Below are 21,873 nucleotides of genomic sequence, written 5' to 3'. Positions count from 1 at the left end.
ATGGCTCTGTAATGCCTCCATAGCCAGCAATGACATTTCCTCTCTCAAGATCCATTAATGTACTAAAATATTTAAATCAGTTCATGTGAGTACAGTGGCAAAAAGAGGGGGATGTACAGTATGGAACTCAGCAGGCAAAGTAAGGAAAGAACAAATATTATAAGCATTGTTACATTTTAAATACACTTTTTATTAGTGATACACAATAGATTTATTTCAGAAAATAAAGCATGTTCCTTGGTGAAAAGGGAAAGAAAACTTATCTAATTAATTGTAAAATGTTGAATAATATATTGTAATATTCTTCAGAAAATGTTTAGGCATCTGGATCTGTTGCTCAGGCTCTTCAGCCACTCATCAAGGTGGTTTCAGTTGCATGAAGACACCTGCACTTAGATGAGTGGGAAAAATCTTGAGCAACAAAGAAACTCACAGTTTACTAGAAAATTTGAGCCTTTAGGCTATATTGCATTACTAAGTTAAACCGTAAATCATTCAAGTGAGGAAACAGGTCTGTGCATGAACAAATAATTCATATCATCAAATAAATATCTTAACTCTTGTTTGATTGGCAGTGTACTGAAGAGCAAGGACCCAGCATTTCCTGAGGGATGTTACGTGGTTGCTGACTGTGGATGGAGGACTCACACTGTAACCAAAGCGAAGGGTTCAGCTGGGCCCATCTTGACCCGGATAGCCCATGGCCCTGGCCCTTGGTTCCTTAGGGATGTCTGGGTAACGTAATCACAACTGAAATGAAGGCAGCAACACATATGCTGTGTCTCATTTCATTTAATTTCGAAGGTTGCATCCTCCAGAGGACGAATCCTGTAAAGGATGCGGTATACAGAGTGTCCTTTACCAGAATTAAACGAGACGTCCTTTGTAGGACACACAGGCAAGAAAGGAAACAGGAAGTATCGCGTTGCTATGCCAACACGTTCACGGCAGCGTAGTTGCGCTCTAAATGAATGAATGAATGAATGAAAATTATTTATACATTTTTAAAGAATTTGATACGAAAATGTGTTTGCTTGTTTTATTTTGGGTAATGCTTGAGGAGTTGAGGCGAATGTACAACAGATATTTGTTAAAGAGACAAAGGAGGAGGATTTTAAGAAGAACCAAGTTTATCCGTTTTTACCGGAGATTTAAGGTAAGTTAAATAGGGTAATGAGGCGATAATTAACTACATTTATTTAACACATAATATTACTATTTACATCACACACAATATTATTATTGGTGTTTCCACTGTCTGTAAAATTGCTTCAAATTACATAATTTATCATTTAACCCAGTGTTCATGATTTTAAGATAATTTTTTGAAAAACTAAGCAAAAAAATAGATACTGTACAATAGTTTTTTTATTATCATGATTAAACATTCAGAATGAACAAAATGTAATGTTGTGTGTAGTATATATTTATTTATTTATTTTTACTATCTTGCTTCATACAGACAGACATGAGTTATTGCAGGCTCAACCTCCATGTCCCTGTTCTTGAGAAGTTTTTTGATGGAGGAGATACGAAAGCAGACTTTCGTCTGAAGAGAGAGAGAGCCTCAATAAACTCCTAGAGCTGCTTCATCATAAACGGAGGCATGGCTGGGGTACGACACTCCAGACACTGGTGTTTTTGTATTGGTTGGCCTGTGGTGCATCTTACAGGGTTGTGTCGCAGGCTTTTGGGATCCCACGGCCAACCATACACAGAATTATTCATCGAGTAGCTGATGAAGTTATGGCTATTTTGCCAAAAGTTGTGGTCCTGCCAAGATCAGAAGAACATCTGCTCCAGATTGGTTCTGGTTTTGCTTCTCTCGCCAATCACCAGGCATTTGGTAAAGCTGTTGGAGCAATTGATGGATGTCATGTCAGAATAAAACCACCAGCTGGCCCTGACGGACAGTGTTACAAAATCTTGCTTCAAGGGATTTGTGACCATAAAGGAGCATTTTTGGACATTTTTGTTGGGTACCCTGGGAGTGTCCACGACTCGCGGGTACTTAAGAACAGCCCCATTTACAAACAGGCTAAGTATCCACCCCAGAGCTTTTTCCTCCTCGGCGATGGTGGGTACCCCTGCACAGAGAAGCCAATCACAATTATGACCCCATTTAAGAATCCTGCCTCACCATCTACTCAGCGCTTCAATGCACATCTTTCCAAAGGCCGCTCAATTATTGAGCGTGCCTTTGGAATGATGAAAACGAGATTTAGAGCCATCTTCCTTCAGGCACTTGAAGTGCATCCAACTTTTGCACCAAAGGTTGCATTATTTTTCTTTATATTTCACTTTTTCTTAACACACAACTTCAATGCAAGATAAAACATTTTTTACATAGAATGTTCTGTTTATAATATATATATATATATATATATATATATATATATATATATATATATATATATATATATATATATATATATATATATATATATATATATATATATATATATTTGTGTACAGGTGATAGCAGCATGCACTGTGCTGCATAACATCTGCCTTGGTGTTGGTGACATTATACCACATGAAGACAACCAAGAGGAAGAGGAGGATGATGTGGAAGTGTACAATCCAGGGGAGGCAGTATCTGGTGCAGCATGGCGTTTGAGACTGTGCAACCAAGTGTCTGCCTTACAGGATGTCAACCAGGACCATGACTACATAATTCATCCCAATTAAAAATGTAAAGTGGAACACTTTTTAATATCAGGCTAAAAATATGATTTTGATATGAAAGTCTTTACTTTTGTGTATGTGAGCCAGGAAAAAAAACAACAACTCTAAAAATACCTTCAGTGCTTAAAGGGCTAAACTTAAGTTTAATATAATAAGTTTATACAGCATTTCAATTGATTAATTTTATTGGGTTATTTTATTTTAAGGTCGTGTATAACCCATACTGTTCTTTTTCTTCTTAGGTTTTCTAGGAACTCAGCATGAGAATTCACTCAACACAAGCCATCTTTTTCACTAACAAAATTAACAAATTAATTAATGAATGCATTTAGCCATTTATAATTTATTCATTTAAACATTTAGTTAACAATATAATTACCTTTTAAATAGTTTTTTTAACATTGTAAATAGTAATAAATTAACTATTAATTCTGTAATAGTAGTAAATATTGTAAATATTTTTCATTGTTACATTTTATCGATTAGTTTTTCAAGCAAATTAAAGAGCCTGTCACTCCTTGCCCTGTCTTCTATGTCTCTTCTCTCTTCCCACTCCTTCTGGCGTGCCATGTCTTCCTTCAGTAGCTCAAGAAGAGGGTCTGATCGGGATTTTCTCTTTCTTGAGCGTGCTGCCTCTTCTATCCCTGCCTCCTCCTCCTGTTCTGCTACCTGGGTAAGGTCAGAACTACAACCTGGCTGTGGCTCATCATCAGGAAGTGAAGCAATGAGAACAGGGGGGGAAATGGAGGGCCTCTGGCCCAACATCTCATCCATCAGAACAAACCACGGCCAGGTTTCAGCTGTTGGCTTTCCACTGCTAAGGCCCTCACCTGACCCTGGGTGTTTGCATTCCTAAGCCAAAAAATGTAATGGTGGCATAAATAGCATTAAGTATTCTGATTTTAAGTTTGTAAAGGTGTCAATACAATTTAAGGCTAAAATGGTTGAGCTAATTATCAACATGATGTATTCTAGAAGAAATGAAAATGAAAATTTCAATTTTATAGAGTTGAGACACATTTAACATGGACTGTACAAGGGTACTTACATCTTAGCTTACCTTGTATTTTGTTTTTAAATTGTCCCACTTTTTCTTTGCTTGTGCTGGTGTCACTTTACTGACCAGGTCGATTTTCTCCAGAATAAATCTACAATCATAAAAAAACTCAGATCCACAAAAATAACATAAGCATAACATGACAATTTAGAGAGAGAGAGCGAAAAAATCAAAATGCTATGTGTTTAGTAAAGACAAGGAAAGAGTTCAAGAAATCTGCTTGAAGATACTCTTTCTGTCTAACAGAAGTACTTCCCACTCTTTAAACCTCCCATCTTACCTCCAGCCATACAAGGCTGTATTTTTAGCCCCAGTGAAGAGATCCGAATGTTCCTGTCTCAGTCTGATGAATTTTTCTGTATTTTCCTTGCTCCCTATTCAAAACAAAATTTAACATGACACATTTTTACATGTAGTCACCTTCCATGTACCCTCTAGTAGTGTTTGGTCATTTTAGGTAGTTTGTTTTAAATTCAAATTTGAAACAGATTTGCAAACACCAATACTTCATTTTGAAAAAAAAAAAGAAAAAAAAAGTTGATAGTCCATCATGATCTAGTGCTACACCATGGTATGATATTCTTTATTTTTTTCCAGATGGCACCAATTCCTCCCTCCATTCATTGTATTTTAAATGTTTTAGCCTTTTCCTCTTAAATAATGTATTAATTTTATAATAGTATATACAGTTTGTAAATAGTTTTATTTTATTAATACTATATTTAATTTATATACTTGATTTAGTTAAAAGGTGCATAATATGTGAATATTGCCAATCATAAAGAAGAAATGTCATTGAACGAGATACAAATAACATTCATTTCATAAAACTAAAAGTAGATATCAATTTATTATAAAATTATTGTGAGATTATTGTCTCGGGTACATTTCTACAGTGAATATGAAAGTGACTCCGATATGTACAATACCAGAGGGTTGGGTTAAACAAATGAACTATTTCTTTCCATACGGCAAAGTACTGTTGTAGACATTTACAAATCACTAAACACTTGTAAACGTGCACCACACAACTATACCAACTGAGATAATACAACTTTTAAAAAAACAAAAGACAAGCTTTAAACTACTTACATTTAAACACTACATCTTCGCTTGCCGCCGCTGCCTCCGCCATTTTTTTCAAATAAATGACGGTTGTTAACAGCGACGCAAAGAACTGTGGGCTATCTGCAGCAGCAAAGGATACACCTAATGCATCCTCCGAATTCCTGTGAAAGAAGGACGTATTCCAAGGTCGCGTTCGGAGAGTCCTACTTACTTTTGTGAAATGATACAGCCTCGATGACGTGTGCAACCTCCGAATGCGACCTCTAGAGGACACAACCTTCGAAATGAGACACAGCTATAGTCTGAAAGAAAATAAAGTTTCATGATCAAAATGTCTTTTATAATGCTTTGAGTCTCAATAGCAGTAAGCACACAAACACAACTAACACTTCATTCAGAATCATCTTTTGTTCTTTTAATTAAAATACCAGATATTTGTCTAAATCCCATCACTTTTATCTTCTAATTTAACAGCTCTGTATGGCCTGGAAGAGGTGTGTAAGATACAGCCTGGTGAGACGGTTCTGGTGAGTGCAGCAGCAGCAGGTGCTGTAGGGGCAATGGTGGGTCAAATCTGCAAGATCAAAGGCTGCAAGGTGGTGGTGATGACAAGGTGGCGTACCTGAAGGAGCTGGGCTTTGACCAGGCCTTTAACTATAAGACTGTCCCCTCACTGGAGGAAGCGCTGAAGAAAGCTTCACCTGAAGGATACGACTGCTACTTTGAGAATATAATTATCATTATGTGTATTTTTTTCAAATCCGCTACAAATATTCTTATGATTTTTATAAGCTCTCAGATAAAATATCACAGTTGTTCACATTTCAAATGAAGGAAATCTGTGTGTGTGTTTGTGTGTGTGTGTGTGTGTGTGTGTGTGTGTGAGTTTGTTTATATTACATTGTTGGGGACCAAATGTCCCCACAATGTAATATAAAGTACGGTTTGTACAGTATAAAATGCATTGCGGCCTATGGAAAGTCCCCACAATTCACAAAAACCTAACATGTGTGTGTGTGTGTGTGTGTAATGTTCTCCAGGTGGGAGGGCCCTTCTTTACAGCAGCACTGAAAAACATGAAGCCAGGTGGTCGTATCGCTGTCTGCGGTGCAATAGCCACATACAATGTGGCTTTTACGAGCAACTAAAGGGACATAGAGATGCAAAAAAAAAAGAGAGAGACCAGAGGAAAAAATATATTTAAAAGCTTTTCATTTACCTGAAAAACTTGCTTAAGGGAAAACAAAAAGGTTTTGCGAGAACGCAAAAGCATTAAAAAAAATTTTTTCCAACCATCTCATTTTTTTTCCATCACCATGTGTCTTTAAAGCAACACTATGTAGTTTTTTGGTGGTAGAAATTATTTCAATGGTAGAAAAACTCTTTACCAGACGAATTCTACTGCCGCCGCTGCCTGAGCAGCCTCCTAGCGGCTATAACCATGCTCTGCAAGTTTCGTGTTGGGGTCTATGGTTCAGGTCGGTACACACAGCCCCACCCATCCCCTGCCAGCAGAAGAGTGCGACCTACTTTATGGCATATGTCACATATTTTACTCGTTGCTTGGGTGGAGTCAGAGATTGTATATTATGGGGAGATGAGAGGGTCTGTATCTCTTACCATTGGAGAAAGCGTAACGGCTAACTTAATCATGTGCGGCACCTCTCAGCCTATCCAACACGGTCACATGAGAATGCGTATCAATAGTACGAGTTTGTAATCTTGTAGAATATATACGCCAAAATGAGTTTTGGCGTGCTTATGGTACGCAGTTTTTCACGTGCATATGATGCGTACTTTATGGCGTGTATATGATACGCTTTTGGTTAGGATGGGGTTGGGGGGGTGGGGGGTTCGTACGTATAATACGCCATAAAGTGCGTATCATATGCACGCGAAAAACTGCGTACCATAAGCACGCCGAAACTCATTTTGCCGTATATATTCGACAAGATTACAAACTCGTACTATTGATACGCATTTTCGTGTGATCGTGCTTGCCTATCGTGTAATGGCAGTGACATCAGTTCCCGCCATTCAAAACTCCTTTCCTGCGTACCGCCACAGCCGGAGCCTTAGCATTAGCGTTTTTTGGCTAAAGGTTGCAGGCTTACCTTCCAGTGGCTTTGACACAACATCTATTGTTCTATCTGTTAAACAGTAATGTGGCACATTTGCTGTTGGTATTGCCGTAATTGAGTCCTACCTGTCGCAACATTCCCTAGTCAGCCTTATCTTAAAAAAAATAATTTTTATAATGCTAAAATCTACATATAGTTCCCAACTAAAGTATTGTTTAGTGTAAAACATGCTGAAGATTAGCAAACAGGCTGTCGATTAATTAAATGATCAGACCCACAAAAGCTGTTTAATCAGCAAAGTGAAGCCTCTTATCCATTGACATCCATTCAAAAAACAGCCTCTGGTCTCCTTCCCCTGCGTACCGCCAGAGGCGTGGTACACACAGCCTACACCGTAGCTACGGCGTACGACCAGAAGTGAAAATCAGCCTTTAGCATTAGCAGTTACGCTTTTTTGACTAAAGGTTTCCAAAGCCACAGCTAACTATAACTCAAAACCATGCGGACAACATTTTATTCTGTTATACAAATTACACCCTTTAGAAAGATATTTTTGTTGAAATCCGATGGCTCAGTGAGGCCTCCATAGCCAGCAATTACATTTCCTCTCTCACGATCCATTAATGTACTAAAAACACATCTAAATCAGTTCATGTGAGTACAGTGGTTCAATATTAATATTATAAAGCGACGAGAATATTTTTGGTGCGCCAAAAAAAAACAAAATAACAACTTATTTAGTGATGGCCGATTTCAAAACAATGCTTCAGGAAGCTTCGGAGCACAAATGAATCAGCGTGTCGAATCCGCAGCTGTTCAGACCGCCAAAGTCACGTGATTTCAGCAGTTTGGCGGTTTGACACGCATCAATATCATGATTCAACACGCTGATTCATAACGCTCCGAAGCTTCATGAAGCAGTGTTTTGAAATCGGCCATCACTATATAAGTCGTTATTTTGTTTTTTTGGTGCACCAAAAATATTCTCATCACTTTATAATATTAATATTGAACCACTGTACTCACATGAACTGATTTAAATATGTTTTTAGTACCTTTATGGATCTTGAGAGAGGAAATGTCATTGCTGTGAATGCAGGTCTCACTGAGTCATTGGATTTCAACAAAAATATTTTGATTTGCGTTTTGAAGATGAAAAGTCTTACAGGTGTGGAACAGCATGAGGGTGAGTAATAAATGACATTATTTTCACTTTTGGGTGAACTAACCCTTTAATATTATACTACAGTATCTCAAGGTAATTCCCTGAATTCCTGAATACTTACAATACAATACAATACTTCCCTGAAGTATGGCGTCCCGTCAAGAAGCTACTGTCACTACCTCAATCACACTTTAGCTGTTACTTTTGAGCGAAGGATCTTCTTTTCTCAGCTGCGCAGCATATACCTGACACGACTTCCAAGTTGCTCTTTGTAGAAATAAAAAAAGTTTTATTTACAGCCGGGAGATCACTGGTCAAAACAACAGAAAGATACATGCACATGTAAGACTTACAATTGAGTAAAAATCAATGTCACTCAAGTCTGGTGATTGGTTTGTAATGTAATCAAAGCTAATCATATGACTGGTCTTTGACCTGAGCATCCTTAGTCTGCATTTTCTGTACATTTCATATTTCTATCACATGGCACAAGATTCAAAACATGTCAACTGCTGGGTCACGGCTCCTACATACAGATAGTTTGGTTATTGTTGAGTTAGTTATAATTAAACTGTGTAACCAGACAAGTTTGCCAATACAGCAAGTTGTTGAGGCTCAACCGGGGACCTGCATGGACTTGTTTCTGAAACAAGATATTGGTGCCAGTAAAACAGGTTTGCTCATTATTAGATACATCCAAAAGTGTCTTGTATTGGACTGAAGATTCTGGCACAAAGTAATGTACTTTAAGGGGAGACACTGCAGGCAAAAACACTGTTTTTTCAGGCACATGTCAATTTTGAGATTTTGTGCTTTTTGGCATTTCATAAAGTGTTTTTTTTTTCAGACTGGTGGAAAGAAAATATCCAAAATATACTTTTAAGTGTATTTTATAGCACTTTATTTGCGTCTATAGATTTAGGTTACAGTAAATATCTTTAAAGGCTGTTTTCTCAAAATAATTTTTTTCTCCTGTTCTGAGTCAGAAATCTCCACTTCAGCAGAACTTACATACGCCAAACTTTAGTTTTATTCCTATCTATATTCTAAAGGTTTTTACAGAGGGATTTGTTGATATATAATTTGCCTGATTTTATACATTTTATTCCTAAAAAAATGGTGAATTTTTATTTTTTTCCTGGTATTTTCTGAATTATGGAGTGATAAAAAGAGATCCTCTGTAAAAACCTTTGAATTTAATATGTCCAAAAACTTAAACAATTTTGAACCTGACATCATCCAATATTCAGATTTTTGTTCTAGAAACGTATGCAAATTAGCTCATATTTAATAAGATAATGCCTCATTTGCATATTTAAACAAGATTTTAGAAAACTTGAAACAAAAATTTTTTGCAATTTTTAATGTAATCAATCAGCTGGGGAAGTATATGGTGATATCTATTAGTTTTTTTTTTTTTTTACCCTTTTCACCTGGGGTGTCTCGCCTTAAATCCACAGAAAAGTAAAGTACTTTTAGCATTGAGTAAAAAATAATAAAAACGTCTCGGTTACGTATGTAATCCTCGTTCCCTGAAGGAGGGAACGGAGACGTACGTCAGTAGTGACCGACGAATTGGGATATCGCTAGAGAGCCCCTATCAGCTTCGAGAAAACTAAAACAAGCCAATGAACATTGGCGTGCGATATTTGCATAACGCACCCCTCCCCATCCGGGGCATATAAAAGGGGGAGGAGATGCAATCGCACTCTGTTTTTCGCTGAGGAGACAACTGGTGTCCGCACTGCAGCGAGGGTACAGAAACTGTGGCGACGGGACGTACGTCTCCGTTCCCTCCTTCAGGGAACGAGGGTTACATACGTAACCGAGACGTTCCCTTTCAGTCGGTCACGTTCGACGTACGTCAGTAGTGACCGACGAATTGGGATCCCAAATAAAACGCCACAGTTACGAACCCCTTCCAGTGCCCAGCGCAAGCTCTAGCCACCCGTCGCACCAGGGGGACGGAGAAGGGGGCGAGCTTACGCCGGGAAGTCTACTGCTGTTCCGAAATACCCACTAAGTAAACTAGACTACACTGGGAAGCGAACCCAAAGGGGACGCTGCGGAGCCACTACCCACCCAGAGGGGAAGGAATTTACGTGGAACATATGGCCTGGCCCGAAGGGCAGAACGCATACATGTCCCTGGGATGGCCCCACCTAAGTAGGGGGAGACTCATCTGACAGGTGACAGCAGAACTCTGCTAAGGGAAGACACGGACTCACCGTAGGGAGTAACCGTGGACCATGCACATATGGAATCACTCGCTTAGAGGGATTACAACATATGGAACCCAACCAACAGACAACACCGAAGGTGGATGTTGGTCTGGCATCAGACACTCCGCAATGTCCGAGCCGAAGGGGAGGCGGAGGAACTCAACAGGGTTCACCGATCGGGGAACACGACTGGAGTCAAAAATGCACGTATCCAGCCCAGAGAGCGGGAATGGCATTGCAAGCCGACACAGAGAACAGGTTCAACGCGTCTACCGGCTAGTGGAAGCGAGTACACGGGAAGAAACCGGTTCCACACGTAAGCTATAAAACCTAGCAAACGTGTTTGGTGTCGCCCAGCCCGCAGCTCTACAGATATCTGTCAGCGAGGCGCCCTGAGCCAACGCCCAGGAAGAGGCCACTCCTCTGGTGGAGTGGGCTCTCAACCCGAACGGGCAAGGCACGCCCTGGGAATCATAAGCCAGGGCGATGGCATCCACAATCCAGTGGGCCATCCTCTGCTTGGAGACAGCCTTCCCTTTCTGCTGGCCTCCATAACAGACAAAGAGCTGATCTGAGGTCCTAAAGCTTCGAGTTCTATCCACGTAAACGCGCAGAGCGCGGACTGGACAGAGCAAAGCCAGGGCTGGGTCTGCCTCCTCCGAAGGCAGCGCTTGCAGGTTCACTACCTGATCTCTGAAGGGAGTGGTAGGAACCTTGGGCACATATCCAGGCCGGGGTCTCAGGATAACGTGAGAGTCACCAGGCCCGAATTCCAGGCACGATTCGTCGACCGAAAATGCGTGCAGGTCCCCTACCCTCTTGAGCGAGGCCAATGCAACCAGGAGGACGGTCTTAAGGGACAGTACTTTTAACTCAACTGATTGCAAGGGCTCGAAGGGATGATGCCGAAGGGATGAAAGAACTACGGAAAGATCCCAAGAGGGTATGGAGGGGGGACGAGGCGGATTCAGTCTCCTCGCTCCCCTCAGGAACCTGACGACCAGATCGTGCTTCCCCAAGGACTTCCCATCAACTGCATTGTGATGTGCGGCAATGGCGGCAACATACACTTTGAGGGTGGAGGGAGACAGCCTTCGCTCCAGACCCTCCTGCAGGAAGGAAAGCACGGATCTGACCGAGCATGATCGGGGGTCTTCTCGGTGAGAAGAGCACCACTCAACGAACAGGTTCCACTTCAACGCATAGAGGCTCCTAGTGGAAGGAGCTCTAGCGGAAGTGATAGTGTCTACAACCGCTTGCGGGAGATCATTTAGAACCTCCGCATCCCGTCCAGGGACCACACGTGGAGGTTCCACAGGTCGGGACGCGGGTGCCAGAGGGTGCCCCCTCTCTGAGTCAGAAGATCCTTCCTCAGAGGAATGGGCCAGGGAGGGGCTGCCGTGAGGAGCATGAGGTCCGAAAACCATGTCCGGGTGGGCCAATAAGGGGCCACCAACAAGACCTGCTCCCCATCCTCCCTGACTTTGCACAAGAGTTGAGCAAGAAGGCTCACTGGGGGAAACGCATACTTGCGAAGACCCCGGGGCCAACTGTGTGCCAGTGCATCCGTGCCGAGAGTACCTGCGGTCAGGGAATAGAACCACTGGCACTGAGCATTCTCCTGGGAGGCAAACAGATCTATCTGAGCCTCGCCGAAGTAATGCCAAATCAGCTGGACTACCTGGGGATGGAGTCTCCATTCGCCCGCAAGTGGAGGCTGCCGTGAAAGCTCGTCGGCTGCACGGTTGAGCACACCTGGGACATGACTGGCACGAAGCGACCTCAGATGCTTCTGACTCCATAACAAGAGATGGCGGGCGAGTTGCGACATGCGGCGGGAGCGTAGACCACCTTGATGATTGATGTACGCTACGGTCGCAATGCTGTCTGAGCGGACTAGAACGTGCTTGCCTGTCAACAGCTCCTTGAAGCGGCCCAGCGCAAGACGAACTGCCAGCAACTCGAGGCAATTGATATGCCAATGCAGCTGAGGCCCCGTCCAAAGAACTGAGGCTGCATGCCCGTTGTACGTGGCGCCCCACCCTAAGGTCGAGGCATCTGTGTGAACCACAGCGTGCCTGGACACCTGTTCGAGGGGAACTCCTGCCCGCAGGAACGAGGGGTCTGACCATCGAGTGAGGGCACGGCGACAGCTCGGTGTCAGAGGAACACGGAACGTGCCGTGTTGCCACGCCCATCTCGGGACCCGGCCGTGGAGCCAGTGTTGGAGCGGCCTCATATGAAGCAATCCGAGCGGCGTGACCGCGGCTACGGATGCCATATGCCCCAGGAGCCTCTGAAACATTTTCAGTGGGGCCGCTGTCCTGCACTTGAGCGTACTCAGGCAGTTCAACACCGACTGGACGCGCTCCTCTGTGAGTTGCGCAGTCAGGGCGACCGAGTCCAGTTCCATACCGAGATAAGAGATCCTCTGCCCGGGGGAGAGTTTGCTCTTGTCCCAGTTGACCCGAAGACCCAACCGGCTGAGGTGTGCCAACACCAGATCCCTGTGTTCGCACAACTGCTCCCGCGAACTGGCTAGAATAAGCCAGTCGTCGAGATAGTTGAGAATACGAACGCCTTGTTCCTTGAGGGGAACAATGGCCGCCTCCGCAACCTTCGTAAAGACGCGGGGAGACAGGGCCAGCCCGAAGGGCAGGACTTTGTACTGATATGCCCGACCCTCGAACGCAAACCGTAGGAAGGGTCTGTGATGAGGCAGAATCGAGACATGAAAGTACGCGTCCTTCAGGTCTATAGCTGCGAACCAATCTTGGGGACGGATGCATTGAAAAATGCGTTTCTGCGTCAACATCTTGAATGGCAGCCTGTGAAGGGACCGATTCAGGACTCGCAGATCCAAGATTGGCCGTAACCCACCTCCTTTCTTCGGTACAATGAAGTAGGGACTGTAAAACCCTGACTTCATATCGGCTGGAGGGACCGGCTCGATTGCGTCCTTCGCCAGGAGGACAGCAATCTCCGCCCGAAGAACAGGAGCACTGTCCAGTGACACCTGAGTGTAGTGGACACCTCTGAACACCGGGGGACGCCGGGCGAACTGAATCGCATAGCCGAGCCTGATAGTGCGGATGAGCCAGCGGGACGGGCTGGGAAGCGTTAACCAGGCTTCCAGACGCCGAACGAGCGGGACCAAGGGCACCACAGGCGCACCGGGAGTGGGGCAGCGAGGCAGAATACTGGGACTCGACTCGGACAGCACAGCGGCCCGAAGTGGAGTCAGATTCTGCGGGGTGACAGCAACGATGGGAGACGGTACACGTGGTACGGCCTGCACCATCGGGGCGCCCCCTACTGGCGAAATGAGAGGGGGCTGCGGACACCAAGGCAGAGCCCCGGGTCCTGACAACCGCGCCCTCTTGTGACCTGGAGGATGAAAGGGAAACAGCTCTTTCTGTGAAAAGGTGGGTACCGCTGGACTCCGGAGAGCCAGCGGCGGAACACATACAACAAGTTTCTCCCGGCCCTCCCCCGGGAGTGGAGGGGCAGATGGAATCCCCCCCTGAAGAGCTGCTACTTCCTCCTCCAGGTCGCCCGCTTCAGGATCGCGACTTCCTCGACCTCTTACCACCTGGCTTGGCTTGAGCGGGCTGGGCGCCCCGGCCGGCGCCGGCTCCCTGCTGTTTGGCTGGTGGAGGCTGCTGCTTGGCCAACTTAGCGGGAGCGGAGGACGACGCGGCCGGGCGCCCTCGGCGACGAGCAGGCTGAGGTTGCGCCGCCGGCGGGGTGGAGGCAGCAGCGGGTCGGCGGGGCAAGACATGTTTAATGGCCTCAGCCTGCTTCTGGGCAGCAGAGAACTGTTGGGCGAAGCTCTCTACTGCGTCGCCGAATAGGCCAGCCTGGGACACGGGGGAGTCCAGGAACCGATATTTATCGGTCTCCCTCATGTCAGCCAGGTTTAGCCATAGATGGCGCTGCTGGACTACCATAGTAGCCATCGCTTGACCAACGGAGCGTGCTGTCACTTTAGTCGCCCGTAGGGCGAGATCGGTGGCAGCTCGCAACTCCCCCAACAGATGCTGGTCAAGACCACCCTGTGGCATTTCCGATAACGCTTTTGCCTGATACACTTGCAAAAGGGCCATGGCATGCAGGGCGGAGGCGGCCTGCCCACAAGCTCTATAAGCCTTCTCCGTCAGAGAGGAAGAAAACTTACAGGCTCGGGACAGAAGGCGCGGGTCACCACGCCAGCCGGCGGCCGTAGGGCACAACTGCATCGCTACAGACCGTTCGACTGGAGGGATTCCCGTATAGCCTTTAGCCTCTCCGCCATCCAGGGTGGTGAAGGCGGACGAGGGGCCTGGCCTCGAACGAACACTATACGGCGTCCGCCAAGACCTGGTCACCTCGTCGTGCACCTCCGGGAAGAAAGGCATCGGGGCGGGACGCTGAGGACCAGCGCGACCCGCCCCGAGGTACCAATCGTCAAGCCGAGAGGGGCCGGGACAGGGTGGAGGGTTCCACACGAGCCCGACGCTCTCGGCAGCCCGGGAAAGCACAGCCATCAACTCAGGATCCGACTCGGCCACAGCCGCCACCCCGTGAGACGGGGGCTCAGCCGAGTCATCCTCTCCCGAGGACTCATGCTCGCCTTCCGATACCGTGATCGACATCTGGTCCTCCGCAGGTGCACCGAAGGACAATACCGGACGCTCCGAAGAGGGCCCGGCGTGACACGGCGGTAACACCACTGGCTGCAGTGCTGCAGAGGCGGCAGGGGCCCGCGGAGCAACACTCGGCGGGGAAGCCCTAACCGTGACCCTCAAGTCACCCTGCCTACACGCCGACGAACCGTCACCCCGACCGGAGCCAGAGAAAACGGCCGCACGGGGCATAGGGGAGGGGACCCCCGCTCCCTGAGAACCAAGGAACGAGAGTCTCGACCTCAGCACCGCGATAGTCATGTTCCCACAATGAGAACATGAACCATCTACAAACGCGGCCTCAGCGTGCTGAACGCCCAAGCACGTGATACAGCGATTGTGCCCATCAGCAGGGACCAGGGAACGACCACACCCAGTAGCGCACAGACGAAATGCCATCTCCCCAGATGCAGGGTTCGTCTGTAAAGTCTAATAGAGGGGGAAACTCACAGCTCTTTTGTGAATGAGACACACAGGGAGTGTCACGAAGTGTGGTAAACACACACACACGGGACCCGGCCAAATCGCAGACCAAACAATTGGAATTACAGCGGAACGCTGTTTCACAGCCGATGTTGCCGCCCGGACCCGGAAGCTCGTGGACTCGCTGCAGTGTCGTTGCGCCAAACACGGTAAGAACGCTGTTTCTTCTTGTTTTAAAGATCTTCTTAGCTGTAGGACACCAAAGCTTGGCTCCGAAGCGAAAGACAGAGTGCGATTGCATCTCCTCCCCCTTTTATATGCCCCGGATGGGGAGGGGTGCGTTATGCAAATATCGCACGCCAATGTTCATTGGCTTGTTTTAGTTTTCTCGAAGCTGATAGGGGCTCTCTAGCGATATCCCAATTCGTCGGTCACTACTGACGTACGTCGAACGTGACCGACTGAAAGGGAACCAGATTACATGTCACAGCCGCTAGAGGACATATGGTTAAACATCAACAGGACATGAATTCAAGGAATATCTTAACGACTTCATCTAAACTAAATACTGTTACTCATTACAGATGTGTGCTTTCAAGATAATGCACATGTTGTCTTAAGGCTCAGCTTATTTAATAATGAATAGTCCACAGAAGCAGAAGTCACAGTGATTCTGTTAAATGAAATGTAGGGAGTGTGACAAAAAAAACATTCTAAAGAACTTAATAACACTCCCATGACAAATCTCATGACCTGTTTTTATCATCATACCAATTTGGTTATGAAGATTAAATAATGTTCGTTTTGAGAACTTGCCAGCTGTCTTCATATGATGATTTTAGGTTTTGTACAGTTTTTTTTTTTTTTTAATTGCAACATTTGAACATACATCAGGGAAATAAAGTGTGCTTGCGTCTGTTACAATGAATAATCACAAAAGAACAGAAAACAAATATCCTGAGTTTGCATACATCAGTATGAAATAATAAAGAAAAGTAAAGAGAAGAATAGCACAATCGGTTAAATCACATCTTTAAATAAATCATAATAATGCATCAAAATTTTGCACTTTTTTTTGTTATTTATACACTCTAAAAAAATGATGGGTTAAAAACAACCCAAGTTGGGTTAAATATGGACAAACCCAGCGGTTGGGTTAAATGTTTGCCCAATGTGCTGGGTAGTTTTATTTAACTCAACTATTGTTTAAAAATTACTATATGGCTGGCTTAAAATGAGCCCAAAATATGTTGGAAATTAAAAATCGGACACATAATTACTAGAGGCAACAATAATAATCAAAAGATGAACATTTATTAATAAGAAATTTAATAAATAATTATTATTAATTAAACATATTAATAAATGTCATTTTCCAACCTATTTTGGGTTCATTTTAAGTGATCAATAAAGTAATTTTTAAACATTATTTGAGTTAAATAAATCTACCCAGCAGGTTGGGTTTAAGATTCAACCCAACAGCTGGGTCAAAACAACCCAATCGCTGGGTTTTTCCATTTTTAACCCAACTTGGGTTGTTTTTGACCCAGCATTTTTTTAGAGTGTAAGTCTGAGGGATAAAACAGAGGGGTTAAATACAGCAAGAAAAAGAGGAAAGCTTAGGAGAGATTTAAGCCACTTTTGTTTGTAAATGAAGAATTTTGCATAGAAGATAAAAAAAATCAACAACATATTCAAAGTAGGCTATAGCAACTTTGGGTTTTCATAGTAAAAAATAACTTCTTTAAGGGTTAAGGTATGGGTTACATTTGTATGGGTATAAATATAGGAACTTAAATCAACCCAAAATAATTCGGTTAAATTATAATCATAAAATAAAGGAGGTTTTGTACTGTTTAGCAGTCCACCAGTACTCTCGGTGACGTCACAGCACGTACAGTAATCCCGGAATCTGTCAAGTCATTCTGACTTGCTCATAACAAAACCGGGAACAAAGAATGTTTTTCAACATAAATGAATAGATTTACTCGTTACAGAGGTGATGAATATATATTTATGTCACAAACTGTGCAAAACCTACACAAATATCGCATTTAGTCTACTGAACTATTTCAACTGATATATTTGTAGTGTGTGGCGGTAGGCGGGGTTATGAGCACTTCAGAGGTCCGTGATTGGATGGTTGTGTTCATTGAAGGTGGGGTTCCGTGACAGTGTTTATATGTGGCGCTAATGACGCGTGCTGCTACTCTGGCTGTCAATGAAGCAGGAGCTTTCGGAAGACTTCCACAGTAGTGCATTAGAAGACAGACACACAACAAAATGGTTCTCATAATTGAGGATAAGGTAAGATTATACCAGTATTTTAACTGCTTCCTTAACTTTGGCTGTAATTCTTTATAGGTAATGACTTCATCTGACGTATAAATAAAAAAAAACATTAACTTATTTTAAGTTTTAAAGTATTTAGCTTTTTTTTTTTTTTTTTTTTACGAAACAGTGCTTGCTAAACTGGTGTGGGTGGTAACGTTACACACAAGAACATCTTTTGTTTTCTACAGAACCACAAAGCAGAGCGCAATAATGGAAAGTATGGGAATGAGAAGTGCATTTGTTTTCAGTTACTTTTTAAACAGGACATAAAACTTATGATTTAATAAGTGTTTGTCAGTGAGAAAGAGCTGGCGTGTGTAAACACTTGGACAGTTGTCATGGGAGATCTGAGTCATTTCAGCAATCGGTTCTTTCGAAGAGTTCCTTTCAAAGACCGATTCAGCAGTTCTTTATGTCATCGCGTACATCTGTGGTGTATTAGTCTCTTATATTTCGATGTGTCGGAAACATCGCATTTACGAGTTCGAACCGCTATGATTCGAGTGCACAACGCCACCACAAATTCGCAAAAATACTAGTGGGAAGCTCGGAATTTTCTCTGAGTTGGGGGCGTGTCAGCAGTGACGTTGTCAGGCTTTTTTTTTATTCAAACAGCAAAATAAGCTAATTGCATGCACAAAATATAATTGCAATTAATTAAAAAGCACCTATTTTGCACACTTAATTTTCTAGAAGTTAAAAAGTGTAGTTAATTAAAGAGATAGTTCACCCAAAAATGAAAATTTGATGTTTATCTGCTTACCCCCAGCGCATCCAAGATGTATGTGACTTTGTAGAACACAAATGATGATTTTTAACTCCAACCGTTGCGGTCTGTCAGTCATGTAATGCATGGCATGTAATGGGAACTTCGTCTATAAGAGTAAAAAAACACGCATAAACAAACCCAAATGAAACCCTGCGGCTCGTGACGACACATTGATGTCCTAAGACACGAAACGATCGGTTTGTGCGAGAAACTGAACAGTATTTATATCATTTTTTACCTCTAATGCACCACTATGTCCAACTGCGTTGAGCATCCGGTTGGTGAGGTGTGAAAACGCGTTCTGATGCCGGAAGTGATCTCTCATGTGTATATGTCTACGAGTGCGAGAGATCACTTCCATCATCCGACATCGCTAGTACTCACACAAGCTTCTTGCTCCGAGTTTTTTTGTGAAATCAGAAGCTCAAACATTAATCTGGATATAGTGAAAACATGATTTTCTTTAAATTGTTCTATGATGCAGCTTACAAAGTCGTGAAGAAATTTAAATGAATGTAATACACGTGAAATTATCTTTTTGCATCATCAAAATGTTAAATTAAAAATTAAATATTAATTTGACCATAAAGTGGTAATTACAGGTTAAATACCATATGAAAAGGTACTGCTGGACTAGGGCACAAATTTAGTAGATAAAGTGTTTTTTTTAAACGTCGCGTCATTTTACGTCACAAGAGGGAGTCGTTTGCCGGGCTCAGAGCGGTCGTGAATCAGTGTGTTTTCTGTAGTTTTTGTATTTCAATTCATCATCGTCATGGTAAATTATTGCGTTTGTGGAGGTTGCTGTCAGGACATCGAGTCCACAGGTTTACTAACAAGAATTTTTCTTTTTTTAATTGACCGCACTCTCTCCCGTTACGTCACTTCCACATTTTTCAGATGCGGAAGTAAAATGTTCTCACAAAAACGACTCCAGAAGCCTAAGTAGCATATTTATAGGTATTTAAAAGTATTTTTCTATGCATTGACTTACTGAAGCGCTAACCTGCAATATGCCCTTCAAGCGTAATTTCACTGAAAAGAATACGAGCTGGTTTTCCCAGTATCTCATACAGAAACCAAAAGCAGTTTCACCCCTTTCTGAGCAAGCTTCCTGTTTAGTAATAAGCCTAATTATGGTTCTTTTGTAAATATGTGATAATCTCCATCACCCTGCTTTACCCACAGCATAATGACTCATCGTCCATTCCAGTGAACCTCAGCAGGAAGGAATGTGTCATGTTAGTTTGGAAATGAAATGAACTTTTCCTTCCTCTCTCCTTGTTGCAGCCTGCCTTCGACAATGCTCTGAAAAATGCCGGGAACAAGTTAGTGGTGGTGGACTTCACAGCCACTTGGTGTGGGCCCTGCCAGAACATCGCTCCATTCTTTAAAGTGAGCAAGCATTCATTCGCTGCTAAATATGTCACCACATCCGAGTTTCAGAGTGACATCTGGTGCTGTCATGATTCTAATGTTTATTCTATAGAGGTTTCCGGAAACACCGGGAGTGGCTCTGTTGTTGTGCTCTGTTGTCTGGGCAACCTTCCTTAAGAATTAAAGCATGAATCATTCAGAGAATGCAAATGAGAAGCAGTCCTGATAAAGGGATAAAAGACAAAAAGAGCCTTAAAAGTGCTGATTCGTTTTTTTGAAGACAATACATAGCTTATTTTGAGATTTCGGTGTACTTGAGAACCAACCACAAGAAATAAAAACCAAACTTAGCCACATGAGCGAACTACATAAAAACATTAACCAGCTGTTTACTTTTACTTTAATTCATTCAATACACATTAATGCGTACCTGGTCTAGGAAATAAAAGAAAGCATATGCAAATTTCACAGATGAAACAGAAAGAACATCATTTTAAAGCTCAAAGGAAGTGCTTTGATTAAGAGCTTTGTGGTTTGCTTTTTACACCGCCTCTTTTTTCCTCCACAGGCGCTGTCTGAAAAAAAAGAGAATGAAAATGTGGTGTTTCTAAAGGTTGATGTGGATGATGCACAGGTTAGTCACCTGCTCTCTTTTTTCTCTGATGAATACGTTCAAAAGTCTACAGACAATTGAGGCAAATGAGCAAAACACCCTTTTACATAGATTCCCCATCTGGGTTTCACTTTCATTTGAATACTGGCCTCGCTATCTCCCTCGAGTAGACAAGGATGTCTGGTGTAGTATAATGTATTCGGATACTCGCATACTGCCTAGCATTTTGTAAAGGACCCAAACACATTAGAGGATCCCAGCACACCCGTCAGCTGGTTGCTGTTCTCCAGATCGGCTTGCTGATAGTGCGTTATTTGATTCTGAGGATAGTGCTGAAAAGGGATATTGGCTGTCATTCAGTTTTATCAGAGGTAGATTGAGACGCTGCCAGAATGGTTGCCCATGTTGTTATGGTTACAAACACTAGCTTTATTACAATGCTGTGTTGCAAAGCAGATTAAAGGATGTGTGTGTGTGTGTTTGAGAGCTGAATTCTTTGCATGTTTGCATTTGTTAAAATGTCATGCTTTTTGACTGACATTTAAATCACAAGGTACAGATGGCAAATGCAAGCAGAGCGTTTGAAGATTCTGATAACACATCCCACAGTCCTGTGGACCTTTTTGTGACTCAGTTTACGATTGGTGGAAAATATCAATTAAGATGATTTGAATATGAAACAAAGCATTTTCAGGAGTTTAAATTTTGACAGGAGGTCATTTCAGCCCTAAAGATCTCTTACAAAAGTGGTCAGACTAACAAAGCAAAATGAAAAGACACTATTAAAGATGTTTATCATCAAACGGCAGACTGAAAAACCTATTCAGACCTGACCTTCACTCCCTCTTTCTCTATTCTAGGATGTGGCCAGTTCCTGTGATATCAAATGTATGCCAACATTTCATTTCTACAAGAATGGAGAGAAGGTAAAACATCATTCCTATTTCAGTTTTCTTATGAGGAACTGTTTTTATAACCTATTTTTGACCGTTTAACCTTTTTGTTCCCACTAACTGAGATTCAACAATTGTTTTGCAGATTGATGAATTTTCTGGTTCAAACCAATCTAAGCTGGAAGAGAAGATCAATATGCATAAATGAAGAAAAACAAACCAGCATACACAAAAACATACAAACCAAATGTCTGTATCTAAATACACAGAATAGGTTTACTGATCTCGATTTCAGAAGTTGAAATCAAGTTCAGAAGCACCATTCTCATCCTCTAATTCTATGACAGCTACATTTATATTGGATTTTATTTTATATAAAGAAACTGTGGTAATACTTTCCTCAAAGACTTTTTTTTTGTTGTTAATTATTTTGGCCTTCACAATGGCTGTCTCTAACGTATGTTATGTTGGCTTTGTATGAAATTAAAACAAGAAAAGAAAAGTTACAATCTTTTACAA

The 21,873-nt window shown here is 42.9% G+C and overlaps 1 protein-coding gene, 1 long non-coding RNA gene and 2 pseudogenes across 2 annotated transcripts; 3 read left to right on the top strand and 1 right to left on the bottom strand.

The window, feature by feature from the left end:
• LOC137030958 (prostaglandin reductase 1-like) overlaps positions 1 to 6,470 on the top strand; it is a 15,564-nt pseudogene extending 9,094 nt beyond the window's left edge.
• Positions 1,469 to 3,529, top strand: LOC137030161 (putative nuclease HARBI1; annotated as a pseudogene).
• On the bottom strand, positions 5,024 to 19,755 carry LOC137030960 (uncharacterized). Its single transcript, XR_010896484.1, has 3 exons — positions 18,466 to 19,755; positions 8,181 to 8,326; positions 5,024 to 5,115 (listed from the first exon to the last, which is right to left on the bottom strand). It is a non-coding gene; the product is annotated as an uncharacterized lncRNA (long non-coding RNA).
• On the top strand, positions 17,538 to 21,873 carry txnb (thioredoxin b). The gene is made up of 5 exons (XM_067401502.1): positions 17,538 to 17,675; positions 19,762 to 19,866; positions 20,417 to 20,482; positions 21,322 to 21,387; positions 21,500 to 21,873. The coding sequence occupies exons 1-5, from the start codon at positions 17,652 to 17,654 to the stop codon at positions 21,560 to 21,562; spliced, it is 324 nt and encodes a 107-aa protein (XP_067257603.1). The 5' UTR covers positions 17,538 to 17,651; the 3' UTR covers positions 21,563 to 21,873.

This window comes from Chanodichthys erythropterus, chromosome 11 (genome assembly GCF_024489055.1).
Source record: "Chanodichthys erythropterus isolate Z2021 chromosome 11, ASM2448905v1, whole genome shotgun sequence".
NCBI lineage: Eukaryota > Metazoa > Chordata > Actinopteri > Cypriniformes > Xenocyprididae > Chanodichthys > Chanodichthys erythropterus.
This window is presented reverse-complemented; position numbering and strand designations above follow the sequence as displayed.

Excerpts from the sequence above, each read along its gene's own strand:
- txnb (XM_067401502.1), top strand. The coding sequence starts at position 17,652 with ATGGTTCTCATAATTGAGGATAAG. Across the intron at positions 20,483-21,321 it reads TTGATGTGGATGATGCACAG|GATGTGGCCAGTTCCTGTGA; the intron begins GTTAGTCACCTG and ends TCTCTATTCTAG. Across the intron at positions 21,388-21,499 it reads TCTACAAGAATGGAGAGAAG|ATTGATGAATTTTCTGGTTC; the intron begins GTAAAACATCAT and ends ATTGTTTTGCAG.